General features: G+C 32.3%; 3 protein-coding genes across 4 annotated transcripts; 1 reads left to right on the top strand and 2 right to left on the bottom strand.

Moving 5' to 3' along the window:
* Positions 1-650: 650 nt before the first annotated feature.
* On the bottom strand, positions 651-4,647 carry XTH10 (xyloglucan endotransglucosylase/hydrolase 10). 2 transcript variants are annotated; one of them, XM_085740290.1, is made up of 5 exons: positions 4,430-4,647; positions 3,266-3,364; positions 2,311-2,411; positions 2,025-2,218; positions 651-1,188 (listed from the first exon to the last, which is right to left on the bottom strand). In XM_085740290.1, the coding sequence occupies exons 1-5, from the start codon at positions 4,443-4,445 to the stop codon at positions 786-788; spliced, it is 813 nt and encodes a 270-aa protein (XP_085596416.1). In that variant the 5' UTR covers positions 4,446-4,647; the 3' UTR covers positions 651-785. The 2 variants fall into 2 exon arrangements, with proteins under 2 accessions (XP_085596416.1, XP_085596415.1); XM_085740289.1 differs by lacking the exon at positions 4,430-4,647 and having other exon boundaries at positions 3,266-3,578.
* Positions 4,648-6,555: 1,908 nt separating this feature from the next.
* On the top strand, positions 6,556-9,633 carry LOC146958763 (uncharacterized). The gene is made up of 2 exons (XM_085740288.1): positions 6,556-6,760; positions 7,671-9,633. Exon 2 carries the CDS (start codon positions 7,728-7,730, stop codon positions 9,369-9,371), a length of 1,644 nt encoding a protein of 547 aa, XP_085596414.1. The 5' UTR covers positions 6,556-6,760; positions 7,671-7,727; the 3' UTR covers positions 9,372-9,633.
* Positions 9,634-12,128: 2,495 nt separating this feature from the next.
* Positions 12,129-15,477, bottom strand: LOC146958762 (cysteine-rich repeat secretory protein 38-like). Its single transcript, XM_085740291.1, has 2 exons — positions 14,446-15,477; positions 12,129-12,413 (listed from the first exon to the last, which is right to left on the bottom strand). The coding sequence occupies exon 1, from the start codon at positions 15,261-15,263 to the stop codon at positions 14,505-14,507; it is 759 nt and encodes a 252-aa protein (XP_085596417.1). The 5' UTR covers positions 15,264-15,477; the 3' UTR covers positions 12,129-12,413; positions 14,446-14,504.

Raw genomic sequence — 15,477 nt, 5'->3', positions numbered from 1 at the left:
AATAAATATTTACTACTAATAGAATTCTTAACATGTACCATAAAAACACAAGTTAGCAAGATTCTTAATTTAATTATTGTTTGCGCATTACAGAGTGATTGAATTGAAGCCTCGATTTTGGGGTGTAATGGTTCAACTTTCATCTGTCACTTTTTTTTTTGTTGGAATAATTTTAGTTTTAGCACTTTTAGGTAAGTGAGCAAGGAGTAGAGCCTATGACACGACCTATATTATTTTCTATTTTTTGTTGTTGTTGAAAGAAACACGACCTATACTATTGATTGACTATTGTCCATTTTACCAACAAAATATATGCAGTTTGATATCTTAATTGCTTTCATATATTTATATAACATACTCTGTTCTGTTTTAAAAGATTTGTGGTTTTTTTATTAGGGTCTCATTTTTAATATTAAAGCAGGGCCTCCGACTCCGATTAGATCAAGACGGGTCTTAATAAAATTTATTTCAATTTCTCAAACGGTCATTTGGTTGTTAAGTTCACTCTTCAATGTCATGAAACTTGCTTCGAGATGCATCTAATGAGAAGGAAAGAAAGTGTTATTTTATCTTTATCATAAATTATCTTTATCCGGTCTATATCATATCATGTATTTATAATATCTAAGTTGTCAAACAAGTCTAGTGTGTGTGAGTTTCCAAACAAGACTATTTTTAACTTTTTATCATTAAACTTGTGAATAACTTTAACATTTATCTTATTTGAAATAAAAGAAAACGAAAGCAAGAGGGAAATTATAAACCGAAGTAATCATCCCCTGTGGTCAATACTTGGGAAGAGAACATTCCTTAGGAAGATTGTTTTGGAACCTCTCATTATCTTGGCAATAGTCATAAATCATGTGGTATTTCCTAACCCATTTGAACCACCTCCTTTGTATGGATGTTAGTGAGCTAAAGTTAAATTGGTTCCACCAATTGGTAGAACTTGCTGCTCTACAAAACCTAGGGTTCCCTTTCCACACACAAGCATCAATTTTATAATTTCTGAATGAAGCTATGAAAGGTCCATTTTTCCAATCAATTTTATCTTGGCCACCTCTTGTTGCCCAACTATCACCATTCCAAAGGGTTGCTTTTAGACTCATTGGTTGCCATCTAGGAAATGCTACTCCTTTGTCTGCATGGTTTCTATACACTCTTATAGGAATCGTATCGACCATGAACCTGCATAAGGTAATATTGTTATCTTCACGTCAACCATGTATCTTATTTAGAAAACTTGATGGAGAGAAAATCATTTAATTTGAAAGTTTGTATTTTCAAATTTTTACGATGAATCTCTGTAATTACTATCAGGGTGGGTGCATTAGACCTTCTACAAGACTAATCACAACTTAAAAGCGAAATATATGATTTTATATGAGGTTTAGCTGCTGCTCAGTTATGCGATTCTAAAATAGAAGATTGATTATTTTTCTAGTAAGAGTCATGTTACAAGCTCTCCCAACACCAAATTGATAACATTTTCAAATTTAATAACTAATGCCTACCAACGTCCAACTTCTCAACCTTCTTTGTATATATAAATATGTGCATTGATTTGGTCAAGCTATTTCGATCTGTATAATTTATTGAAGATACTTCTACCACATATTATATTAGAGATAAAGTTGGTTAATAGTTAGTTAGGTTAGTTATCCTTGTTTTCTTAGTCATTTTCATATGGACCCGTGTATAACTGGAGTCTTTTGTATTCATTATTCATCTATTATTGGTCAAGTTATCACTAAATGGGATATTTTAGCAACAAATTAAACAAGTGCATAGGGTTGAAGAGCATGATTTTATTAACCAGCTACTCATCAACAACTATGAAGCATGAAAGTTGTGCACCCAAATTTTCTCCTACTTCAACAATTCATAAACTATTAACACGTAACACATTTTTTATTAATAGTCTATAAATTGTTGAAGTAGGAGAAAGTTTGGGTGCGCAACTTTCATGCTTCATAGTTGTTGATAAGTAGTTGGTTCATAAAATGTATAAAGAGATTTCTTACACAATCTGGTGCAGATTCCACAAGACAGAATAAGTATGGAAATCCTTTGTGGGATCGAACCACAGATAAATCCTTTCTTCTCGATTGTCGAATCCATCTGCATAAATATTTGTTTGAAGAATATATGGCTGTCCGGAGACGTTTCCAAGAAACTCCAAGTCTATTTCATCTCTATTGGGCTGATCAGAAGTCAGCTGAAACATAATGCCAAATTGATTTGATTCTATACACTTTCATTTATAATCCAAAAACAAACAGAAAATAAAAGTAAATGGTTATTGCTTACATAAAACGCCAGTACTGTGCCTGCAGAATCACCTGGTACTAGTTTGATTTGCATGTCAATTTGTCCAAATAAAAACATTTGGTTCGAAGCAAAACCAGCCCCTGCAAAGCAATAATCCAAACTCATAATTAAGAAATGAATACACTTCTAAGAGGCAATGTCTTATACAAAAACGGACACCGGATGGAGCCGGATCTCTTGCAGTCAAGAGATCCTGCATTCGCGCAATCGGGACATTGGTGGCCACTTGATCAGGATCAGACGGATGAGATTCAAGCTCGGTATTTTGAACTATAAAATTAAAATCTGCATTTTTTGGACCATACAATCAAGATCAGACAGTCAACAATGTCCTAAATGTGTGAATGCACGATCCCTGCCAGGAATTTGAATTCACACTGGACATGACACCGATAATAATTTTAAGGCTTAATAGCAGTTTTGGCCCCCTAACTAAAATAATTCGATTTTGGCCCCCTATGTTTTGCCTCATTTGCACTTTTGGCCCCCTAGGCCAATTTTGACCAAGTCAATGCTGACGTGGCGCCACGTGTGTAATTTTTTTTATTTTTTATTTTTTTATAATTATTAAAAAAATAAAAAAATACTTTTTTTTTATTTTTTAATTAAAAAATAAAAAAATACTTTTTTTTAAAATTTTTTAATTAAAAAAATATAAATAAAAAAATTACACATGTGGCGCCACGTCAGCGTTGACTTGGTCAAAATGACAAAAGTGCAAAGGGGGCAAAACATAGGGGGTCAAAATCGCAACTTCTGTAAACAAAGGGGGCCAAAACTGTTATTAAGCCTAATTTTAAAAAGTGGAACAATTGAATGTAATGACATGTATGTGTCACGGGACCCGCCTTTGATCTAAAGTGTTGGTACTTAGATATTGGAGGCACGTAGTTAAGATACATAAGATACATTATAAAGATACATTCATAATTACCAGATTCTTGATCAAGTTTCAAGCTTCTTGTCTTTCCATCGTCAGATGTGTTTACATGATTGGGTGACCATATCACAAAGAAGTCCTTATTGAAGTCACCTGTTGAAACAATAGAAGCTATTGAAGCATGAAACAAAATTGAGGAGACAAACCCAAAGAAGAAGATAAGTTTTGTGTGGAAGTGATTCATGGTTCATGCAAAAGAATATAAATCTAAGAAGGGTTGTGGTTTGCAATTATAAGTCTAAGAAGGGTTGTGGTTTGCAATTGGTATTGAAGAAATAACTATTTATAGGTATTGCATGAAAGGGTGACAAATTTTGAAATTTAAGAATATCTCTTAGAGGAAGCAAAGGTATTCTTTTGTTGTAGGAATCTTCATTGTTGAGAGTAGATATGGGTTTGTTAAGAGTTCACATTACACCATAAATAAATGTTAATCAACTCATAAAGTGATAAATCATTTCATTAGAATTGATAGATACTTCAACATTAACCTGCTTAAATTGTTATATGCAAACCAAGGAACACATTAAATGAAGAATTTGAGAATATTTTCATCACTGAATTATGATCCAACCTATGCGATATGAAACTTACTTTAAAAGGTTTGATTGTAACGGGGCATTGAAATACCAAACTTGTGAGAATTTTCAAGAAAAGCTCTTTCCCTCTCTTCCAAATGAAAAGTTTACAAAAAAGGAAAAGCTGACTATAATGAGATTAATTTGCTTTCTTGCTCATGATAACTTGAGCTTTAAATCTTCCATTTTTCTAAGGGCTTCAAAAGATTTATTCCTTTCCTCCTTTAGTAGAGACGTTAATAAAAACTACTATTTATCAGAAATTTTTTAGACCAAAAGAACAAGTTTTTAGAGATTTGTTAAGTATGCCATCGAATAATATACTATACATTTTTTTTATGGCCATTCATGATAAGGTATGCATAGTTTGATTTTTATTTATACAAAATTTTGTAAATTTGAACTACATATTTTAATTGCATAGTTTGATTGGTTAATTTTATTGTTAAACACACGCATGTTTAGGCCGTTTCAATATTTACACAATAAGGTCAATAAACGACGTGAGTGTAAAAGTTTAACATCCGGATAATGTTGTAGATCGCAACGAAAATATCACAATCACCTTTGTATTGTTTACCTTGATACCCTAGCATGATATCATCTTTTTTTTTTCTTTCTTCCAACCATCCTTGATTTATGCTAAAGAAGATCTAACGTACCTTGAATTCACGAACACTCTTGCAATTGCGTGTCGCTCTAAATAGCAGTGTCCTTAACATATTGTAGTATGAGTCTCCCAAGTTGAAAAGAAAAAGATAAATTTAGTAATTTTTTTTTTGTTGAAAGATAAATGTGGTGCTTAAGTCATTATTTTCTCACACTTAATGAATTGAATCAACCTTTTGAGTTGATCTATCTCCATATAAATCAAGTCATAATAATTAATTTATTTTTTTGACAGTTGGATCACAAGGAAAACACCTATAGGTTGGAATAAGATTTTCACCACTTAGTTAAGTCATGAAGTTCCGTCACATAATATATTAAATCTAAAAGTTCTCTCTTTATGAGAGATTAAGTCCTTCCTTCAAAAAAAAAAAAAAAGAGATTAAGTCCTAACACTGTCAATTTATTACATTGTTACTTATATTTCTATTTTGAATGAAAAGATATTGGAGCTTTATAATAAAGTACAAACAAATAAACCAACAAGACGGTTCATGTTTTTGTAAGTCATTCTTAAATTAGTCTTCAATTTTATCAATATTTTAAATTAGTCTGTGTCTTTATCAAACACTTTCAAATTAGGTCGTTGTGTTTATGTTATTTGACATGATACATACTGCCAGAGAAATCTAACTGAGAATCGTTTGATAAAAACATATACTATTTTAAAATATTAAGAGTAATAAATTAATTTAAAAGTGACTTAAAAGAGACAGATAACAACCTAATGGTTTAATCATAAGAGTTCAAAAAAGCAAGTTTAATTAAATGAACAAAAAAATATGCCAAAAAAGATATAAACTTCACTTGTTTTCTATAGCCTGTGTTTGGTATGTGTGTTGACACCCTGAAATCATAAAGATCAATTTCTTTTGTTTCGTAGGTAAAATTTGAACAAAAATTGTTTCATAAAAAAATCGAAATCCTACTGAACAGCAAATTCTTTCCTATTATACATAAGAAAATGAAAATTTGTAGAATGCCGAACATTTCCTAATTTTATGAGAAATTTCTTAATTGTTCTCACCAAACAAATATAGAATAACGAAACTAGTATGGTACTCGTACGATACACTCCAGGTTCCTAATATTGTACTTGTGGCTATGAATATTTAGAGACATCTTTTAAATATATAAAAATGAGGTTTTTTTGAAAACGAATAGTGAGCATATAATTTTTCTTCTTTTAAATATTTTGAGAAAAAAATTAAGAACCAAGAAAAGGACAATTACTTCCATCTGGAGATCATTGTCTTGTCTGGGCTAACTGTACGCTTAGTTGTTTTGGGCCATGAGGATATATGCTTGAATAAAAGTAAGAAAAAAATTACCTAAAAAAATAAAGTAAAACAAAAGATAAAAAATCAATAAAAAAGCATGAAAACAAAATACAATTCCGCAAGCAATCCCATAATATAAGTTTTTTTTAATAAAAATTATCCCAATAATGTTATTTTTTTAGTTATCAAAAGGGTAGCTGTCTTTTACAAAATAACCTTAACTATTTACCACTATTTTATAAAAACCAGAACTATTTATACTCCATCAGCCTATTAAATAAGGAAGAATATTCACAAACTCAAAGTTAACTAAATTTTTTAATCTATATACGTTTCATCTCTTAAAATGACTTATTTTAGAAAAAAATCTCTCAAATGACTTGTGTTGTTGGTTGACAAATTCTTAAAAGAAACACTACCAAAAAAAAAAAAATTCTTAAAAAGAAAATAGAGGGGGAACTCTTACTTGTTAATGTACTTTATTTATTTTTTTGGTTAGTAAATTTAGGATAAACATTAGACTAATACAACTCAAGAAACAATATTTACACTATACAAGACTAGAGTTGGAACCCAAAATTTTGGGGTCAAAGACATATACTTTTACTTTACAATAGAGAAGAGTTCAATTTGCGTTTTATTTCTTAGATTGGATTGATGCATGATTATTATTATTTTTTGGATAAGCTTATATGGTTAAATAAAATAAAATAAAAATGTGGTCAATGTCAAGGGAGGTTCCTTCCTTTCCTTCCTTGTCTAGAACTAGAATAGATCGCATCCAAAGTCCATAGAAAAACAGTTGTACAACATATCGTTAATGTCACTACTTTTGTTGTTTTCATTTTAATAACTTCTCTCTCTCACAAACACACACACACCGTCTCAACTCTACTCAACTTCTTCTTCTTCTTCTTCTTCTTCTTCTTCTTCTTCTTACTCACTACTTTCCTTTTTATCAGGTAATAATTTCATACCTCTCTCTCTCTCTCTCTCTCTCTCTCTCTCTCTCTCTCCTAGAACAAGGGTTTACTTTCTAGTTACTACTTTCTTTTCTGCAACATGGGTATCATCAATTTTTATTAAAGATTCTTTCTTTATTCATAAACACAATCTATATTAACTTTTTCTTAAAAAAGAAATAGTTATGATTCTTCAACCATGCTCTGGGGTATCACGTGAGAGGATACAAGCTTCTACTTATTCTTTCTTATTGATCTGTTATAAACTTGTATTTTTTTACCAATTTTTTTGATTTTTTCTTCTGGGGTTATTTTTTTCCCTGTTGGATTGGTTGTTGTGGTTTCTTCTATGTACCTTCTTTGAATTTTGTTTCTTTCTGTCATGACTGCTTTTCTGAAACCCTATAAAATGAACAATTATACTGTTTTTTCGGTTGATTTTCCTATTAGCATCCATTAATAGTTTCATTTGCATGGAAATTGAGTATGAAAGTTGGAACTTTACAATAAGTTGTTAATTTTTCAATTGGAATAAGGCCCCAAGACCTGAGAAAGACTAGTTTGTTACTACATTTGTATCAATTTTCTGTTAATAAGTTATCCATTTTCGGTAAACTGTTACTGTATGTAGTTTTTAGTCCTTTTGTTTCATTTCTGTACTGTCGTGACGTCAATTATGTTTAATGTTTAGGATATTTTAAATTCATTATAAGTATTTCCTAGAGATTAATGAGTTTGATAGAGATATGATATAGGACAAAACATTATAGCGTCGTTTGATCCGTGTAGCCGACTTTAATTAGTAGCATAATGTTTGGTTGTTAATAAGTATTTCCAATTTAGTTGCACCTTGACATTGATGATCATAGATTTCCGAGGTCCTTAATAATGAATTTCCTATCCAAACCAGGTGTCTTGATCTTGTTATTTGGAGAAGGCGAGTTGAGGGTTTTTAACTAAGTTAACCATGATAAAAAGGAATCCAAGTAGTAGGAATCAAAGATCTAAAGGATTCAAGGTAAAACATGTTCTTCAAGCTATTCTGTTGCTTGGTGTCTGCTTCTGGTTGATCTACCAGGTTAAGCACAATCATGACAAGAAGAAGGAATTTGATAAAAATGATACGAAACTGCCGATTATAACTGAGACGGATCAGATTCTGAAACTTGGTAGAAAGGACCTTCTTCCGGGTAAGGTTGAAGCAGATAAGAATGAAAAGCACGAGGAAGAAGAGGAAGATGAACATATTGTATACAATATGCAAAATAAACATGAACACGATGAACAACAACAAGAAGGAGAAGAAGGAAACAAGCACGAAACTGAAGAAGAAAGTGAAGACAACGTGCATGAAGGGAGAGAAGAACATGATGAAGAAGACAATAAGCACGGAGCCAAAGAGCAGGAGGAAAATGAAAGCAAAAGTGAAGAGGTGGAAGATGAAGGAGGAGATGTTGAGATAGATGAAAATGATCATGAGAAATCAGAGGCAGATAATGATCGTGATGATGAGGTTGTGGATGAAGAGAAAGACAAAGAAGAAGAGGGTGATGATGAGACGGAGAATGAAGACAAGGAGGATGAGGAAAAGGGGGGTTTAGTTGAAAACCACGACAATCATGAAGCTCGGGAAGAACATTACAAGGCTGATGATGCCTCTAGTGCTGTGGCACATGATGCTCGTGAAACTAGCACTGAAACAAGTAATTTGGAACACGCTGATCTAAACTTACAAATAAATACCAGAAAACCTGAAAACGAGACAACTCATCGTTCTGATGAAAGTAACAGGAGTCAAAATGATTCTGATTTGAAGGTTACAGAAGGTGAATTGACAGATGGAATTTCTTCAAATGCAACTGCTGGTAAAGAGGCTGGAAATGACAGTTTGTCTAATGAAACGGCCAAAACAAACCCCGATAGCCAATTGGATTTAAGCAGTAATCTGACAGCAGTGATCACTGACGCAAGCAGTAACTTGACAGGCACTGGTGATGACACGTCAAGTTCATCTGGACAGATTAAAGCGATGATCTTATCCGAGTCTGATCATGCTCAAAATGCGACAGTTAATACAACAATTACTGGAGATATAAAGCAAACAGATGGATTAGAGCAGAGTGGCAGTAAAATTTCCGAAGGAAACCTACCTGGTAATGATTCAATTGTTTCTGTTAAACCTGAAAATGGAGTGGCAGCTCCTGAAAAATCTTCGACTCTTGGGGCTAGTGCATTAGAGAAGATGATCGGATCTGTAGCTTCAAATGAAACTGTTAACGTGTCCAGTAATTTGGATAGAAATGCGAGCTCTGATACCACGGAAAGTGACAAATCTAAAGGTAGCACTGAAACTAGTGAAGTGAATGAAACTCAGAATACTGACGCTACCGAGGATGAGATGTTCAAGGGTGATACTCAAACAAGTGAAACCGATGGAAAATCAGACACATCCTCTGTCACTGAAATTTTAGATTCAATTGAACACGACACTATTGATTCTTCGGATACTCAAAACATACATGAGGATATGGCAAAGGCTCGAACTGATCTTGACACGTTGCCGGATATTAGAAATGAAGGAAATGATAGTGATGAAAATGCAGCAGAGTGAATTTAGAAGATGATCATTGGGTTATTGAAAATTGTTCAGTTTTTCTTCCGACCCTTGGTGTTTTTATGACAGATCCATCCACCTAGTTATAGAGAACCTTTTGCTTGATTCAAAAATGTGTCAAGACAAGATCTTCAAAGGTACATATGGTGTGGATATTTTTATGATTATGTCAGGGTCTGGATATGTATAATTTATTTCTACCTCCCACTTTCTGCTACTATTGCTTCCTTTTATTTTTATTCTAACTTCTTATTCTTTCCTTTCTCCCTTTACTAGAGTATGGAGTAGTATATTAGGGTGTTAGCACACATATATATTTTTGAATAAAAGGGAGTTTATATATTAACTGATTGAAAATTTTAAAATGTCCTATTGCAGATAATAATGTGGAGTAACAAATGAGAAAATGTAAATGTGATATCTTAAACATTCAGCCAAAAAAAAAAAAAAAAGTGATATCTTAGAGAATACACCTTTAGATAATGATACTTAAATTGATTGTTCACATACATACAATTTTTTTTCGAAGGACTGGGTGTAGTAGCAAAAACTTAGGTGTCAGTAGTTCCTTTATTTATGTTTTTTTTCTTTCTTTTCAGTCGTGTAGTTTTGAATTGGGCCTACATATATATCTTTTCAGTCATATGTATGGTTGCTTTTTTTTTTTCCCCCAGATTTGCTAACAAATCATGTAAAACAACCTTATGTAGTAATCTACCGAAGGCTTTTAAAACACAAAAATGCCGTTTGGTAGTTACGGACCGAACGGTTTGAGCAATTGCGGGGGCTAAAAGTGCAAAATTCAAAGCTTCATTTGTTGTCTTTCTGAAACTCTTTTGGGTACAATTGAGGGTTCAAGTCTAAAGAAAAAAGTTTGTAAAAAAAAAAACAAAGTTTAAAGAAGAAAAAAATTAAACCATGAAGCTAAACGAACACTCTTGGACATACAAGTCTTATAAACATCATCAAATCAAATACCAAACAATAGGACTCGCCAGGAGGAAACTCCACCTTAGAGCAACCGAAAGAACTCATAGAAAGCTATAATTAGCTAGGTAGCTAGCTAGTATGTACATAGATTCTCCTCCACCAAGTATGACGAACCAGGACTCGCCAATCCAAAACAAAACGAAGGTGATGTCTATGGTGAGGCAGTAAACATTTTCCATATCAGAATGTCAAGTTAATCGTTTAAGTATTAAAAAAACCACGAAGTTCATTGAAAATTGAGCAAATTAAAGAAAATAAAGATAAAACTTAAAGTTTTAAGTTAGAAGTACTTTCATATCAATTTTATCATTAAAAATATTGCATAGTTGGAATACGATAATTTGTGTGATAAGAGCAAGTTTTTCTTTTTACTTAAAGATATCAATCGAATTCGGTACATTGAAATTTTTAAACACTGGCACACTATATATATATCAACCACGAATCAAGTTTCTCTTCAATGAAATTTTTTTTTTATTTAAGAAATAATGTGAAGTTCTTGTTCTCAATATTATTAATGGTCAACATTTTCCATTGATCTCAATATTATCTATGGTCAAGATTTTCTATTCATCTTGACCATTGCTAATGTGAAGATCAATGCATTATTTGGGGAGTGGTTATGGTGCATAAGGAAATCCTTATGCATCGTGCATAAATCCCAACATAATTGCTTCCTACACCCCAAAAGGAACCAACCAAAACAAAACAAAACAAAACGAACCAAACGCGGAAACAAACTGAATCATCACCGTCGTTCATCATCATCACTACTGGAATCTTCAATCTCATCATCAACACCGTCGTTCATCATCATCATCACCGTACCGGAATGCCAAAACCATTTTGCTGTGGAAATGGTTTCTGCGAGTTGTACTCCAAAACCATTTTGCTGTGGAAATGGTTTCCAGAATCTTCAATCTCATCATCAACACCGTCGTTCATCATCATCACCGTCATCATCACTGTACCGGAATGCCAAAACCATTTTGCTGTGGAAATGGTTTCTGCGAGTTGTACTCCAAAACCATTTTGCTGTGGAAATGGTTTCTGTGAGTTGTACTCCAAAACCACCAAAATCAAACCGAAATCAAACAACACAGAACCGAAATAGTAAATTCCAGTGGTGAAATCAAACCGAAATTGAATAGTAAATTCATTTTCCAGCAATTCTCAACGGAAATCAAACTGAAATCAAGAGGAACAAGGTTTTCAGCAACAAACAACACAGAACTGGATCGTTCAAGCAAGAAGAAGAAGAAGCTGAGGCCATATCGTAGTTTCTTTTTCATCTCTTTGTTTGTTAGATCTAGAACTTGTGAAGCTTTGTTTTGAAAAACTAAAGTCGGATCTGTAATCTACATGAAAAAGGATATTTAAATATGGGAAAAAAAATTGAATTCAGAGTTGTTTTGAAACTCCGGCACGGTGGTGCACCACCGGCCACCGTGCCGGAATCGTTTTGCTCGCCGGAGAAGAAGGAGTGGCCGGCGCTGTGTTTTAGTGAGAGAAATGGTGAGAGAAGCAAATGAAGTTTAATTGTGGGGTGTGAGCTTAGAAGGCTAGGATTATTACAAGTGTCCAATAAATCTAATGGTTGTGAAGTCCTTATGCATGGTGCATAAGCCAAATGGCTTATGCACCATAACTTTTGCCCATTATTTGACCATTGCTAATGTGAAGATCAATAATCAAGATCTTTACATCATTTTCTCAATTTTTTTTTTTAATTGAGAGAATCCATTTTTATCAACCATTTGTGCTAGATCAACCTAATAGTATAGGAGTATGTTTATTTAGAACATTCACATCAATGACTATATCAACTATAAACTAGTTGCAACGTATAAGACAAGTTTCTCCTAATGAAGCAGATGTGCTTATTACAAATACTTTTGAAGTTTCATTGATTATCCTTATTCTCAAATAGACACTGATAAACATATACGGAATAACAAAAGCAGAAGCAACATGAGTAATATTTTTTTGGGTGGTGTCAACATGACTACTATAGTATATCAATAATAGTTCTTGATGTGTTTCCTTTATCTGAAAAAGAAAAAAAATCATCAAATCTCGGATGAGATATTTAATTAAAGAGAAATGATATTTGGGTTAATTATGTTTCTAGTCCCTATAAAATAGCGACCTTGTAAGTTTAGTCCCTACTTAATTTTAATAGCATTTTTAGTCCCTATAAAAAAAAATTTACTTATAATTTTAGTCCCTGCTAAAACAAAGTTTGATTAATTATCCTTAAACTCTTAAATTTTTGAACGATTTTTTTGAGACAAGATTAGAACACTATGAAAGGTTCGTTTACTAAAATTTAGAATTTTCTGACATGAAATGAATTAAATATGAATTTTTTAAAACGACAAAAGTTAAAGATAAAAAGTAATAAAATCTGGATGTAGAAATCAAATTTTGCAATAATTTTTTGCGGACGAACTTTTAGTAACGTTCTAAACATGTCTGCAAAAAATTGTTCAAAAATTTAAGAGTTTAAGCATAAATTAAACAAATTTGAATTGAGTAGGGACTAATACTCAGTGCAGAAAAACAAAATTAGGGACTAAAAATGCTATTAAAATTAAGTAGGGACTAAACTTACAAGGTCGCTATTTTATAGGGACTAGAAACATAATTAACCCATGATATTTTGACAACCACTTTTTGACAACTTTCTCTCATACTCACATGATGTTGTTATCCTTTCTCTTTCTTTTTCTTTCTCCATTGTTTTTGACCAATAAGAAGTGAGAAAAACAAGGTTGTCAACAAAGTTGTCATCAAATGGATGTCAAAATATCATTACTCTTAATTAAATGACTAAGGACAATTATAAAATTATAAAACATGGTGAATTATAAACCTAGTAAATTAACTTAGATATTGAGATTTCATTGTGATTATTAAGAAAACTCAAGTCCCAATTGAACCGAAAATAAATAAGACATGACAAGATTTTATTAAAGAGAGACACATTTATGTCATAGCCTATTTATTAAGGTCACCCCAATTATCCACATATTCATGCCCAACAATAATAAACGGAAGAGGATATACTGAGAAAAGCCTAAATCACAAATTAATAAATAAATAAATTCAACCGTCTTTCTTAAGAGATCTTTAAATTACCCTCCATTTTTTATGTCAAAATATATGCTCGCATCACGTCTTATGTAAAACATATTAAAAAAAAGTCATGTTAACGAGTGTCTCCGAAATACTCTTTAAGGATTCAAAATAAGAAATTATTTTATAAAAAAAGTCAAACATTTTGATTTCCAATGCACTGATTACATATATGGAAAATGCTAACCGGTGCCCCCGGGGCACTGGTTAAGGATATGAAAAAGGAATTATATAGTAGTTAATGCATTGAAATTGTATAATTAATATATAATAAAGTCAAAATCAGTTTCCTTTTATGGTAATAATTCTCTTTTATGGTATGCTTAACCAGTGCCTCGGGGGCACCGGTTAGCAGGACCATACATATATTTTCATAAAAAGTTACCATTCAAAGGTCTTAAAGAGTGCCCTGGAGACACTCCTTAACATTTCCCTAGAATAACACACTATCCTCCTGAGAGAGGAGCTTGCATTACATTTCTTTCTGCATTCTTATGTTAAATTTTCCATTTCTCTCCTTTAATATATATTTCTTTATTTCTAATAGTCTATTGACAAAAAACTAATGCACAAAGTATGAAGAAAAGTCGTATTGCAAGTTCATTTTAATTTCATCAAAATTCAAATGCATATTTTCTTTATTTTTGATTAACAATATCATTAACATATAGTTTTAAACTTTTTTAGAAAATATAAAACAAAACAAAATAAAATTAAAATCTTGGAAAAATTACTCAAGCCGATGAAATATGACACATCAACTTTTAAAGCTCAGTAATATCTTTATAAGAGGGGAGAATATAATTTACTCTAAATTTTTACTTCTCAAGAAATGAGATTGTATTTTGTAAGTGTAATTTAAACTTTTCTTAAGAGATGAGTGTGTAATTTACTCAAAAAGATAAAGTTTAAAAAGAGTTTGAAGTATAAGAGAAGTTCTCACCATAACAGTACTTCAAGAAAAGTGTTGGGAATCATGAGTGATGTGAAGCCGATTTTGCTTTAGGTTTGATAGAATTGGTGAGTTTCAAACCTCAAATAACAGCTTGCTCTAAAAATTCTACAACCAATCTTGTTGGTACAATATTTTGGGACTTCAGCAATAGATTCATTCGAACAGTCATCACACTGTGAAACCGACAAATCAGGTGTACACTGTACAAGACCATATATTGTTTGATCACTACTAGGACCTGGCAAAGTTCCTGCAGCATACTTACGATGTGAGTCACCATTTCTAGCCTTGTTTTTTAAATCATTCAACAATTGTTTCACCACACTATTGAATTGATCTGCCAAAGTTGCATTGTTCACATTCCACCAAATTATAGCAGGCCACATTTCGCTGAGGCCTAATATCGAACGGTCTGAATAACGCAACATGCATTTCTGATCAGCCTCGTACCATCCAATTGCTTCTTTTCTGTTTGGACATGCTTGTGTTAGATAGGATTTTGAACTAACGAGACATTTGCGACAATCTTCAGGATTAATGTCTCCTCTACATATTCCAATGAGGTTTACTTTGTCCTCGTTTTGGCCGTAATTTGTATTGTAGAAACCGTAGTTAACTTTTGAGTTGAAAGTGAGGTATATGAAAGCGATTTTGAGGTTGTTATGGTAGGTACTACCGGTTATGTAGTCGCCTCTATCGTTATTTTTGTCACATAAATAGGTAAAATTGTCATCTGCGTTTACTTTAGATGTGAAAAGGATTATGAGAAGTAGGAAGGAATATGGACTTACAGAAATAGTAGCCATATATCGTAGTTTGAGGAACAATATGGATGGGATGATTGAAGGTTTAGATATATAAATGAGCTTTTATAGGCAAAGATGAAGTGTCCTTTCTTTTGTAAAAAATAAAAATAAAAATGAAGTGTCCTTTCATGGCCATGTTTGATGTAAATTTGCAATTTTTATATTTATATTTAGGGATTTGATCAATGAATCCTGCAAAAAGCAGATCATGAAT

The sequence above is a fragment of the Medicago sativa genome, chromosome 1, assembly GCF_051527215.1.
Source record: "Medicago sativa cultivar Bolivia chromosome 1, Bolivia_mono, whole genome shotgun sequence".
Taxonomy (NCBI): Eukaryota; Viridiplantae; Streptophyta; class Magnoliopsida; order Fabales; family Fabaceae; genus Medicago; species Medicago sativa.
Note: the sequence above shows the minus strand (reverse complement) of the source record. Positions and strands in the feature narration are given on the sequence as shown.

Excerpts from the sequence above, each read along its gene's own strand:
- XTH10 (XM_085740289.1), bottom strand. The coding sequence starts at position 3,455 with ATGAATCACTTCCACACAAAACTTATCTTCTTCTTTGGGTTTGTCTCC. Across the intron at positions 2,412-3,265 it reads GAAACTTGATCAAGAATCTG|GGGCTGGTTTTGCTTCGAAC; the intron begins GTAATTATGAAT and ends ATTGCTTTGCAG. Across the intron at positions 2,219-2,310 it reads GCACAGTACTGGCGTTTTAT|CTGACTTCTGATCAGCCCAA; the intron begins GTAAGCAATAAC and ends ATTATGTTTCAG.
- LOC146958763 (XM_085740288.1), top strand. The coding sequence starts at position 7,728 with ATGATAAAAAGGAATCCAAGTAGTAGGAATCAAAGATCTAAAGGATTC.
- LOC146958762 (XM_085740291.1), bottom strand. The coding sequence starts at position 15,263 with ATGGCTACTATTTCTGTAAGTCCATATTCCTTCCTACTTCTCATAATC.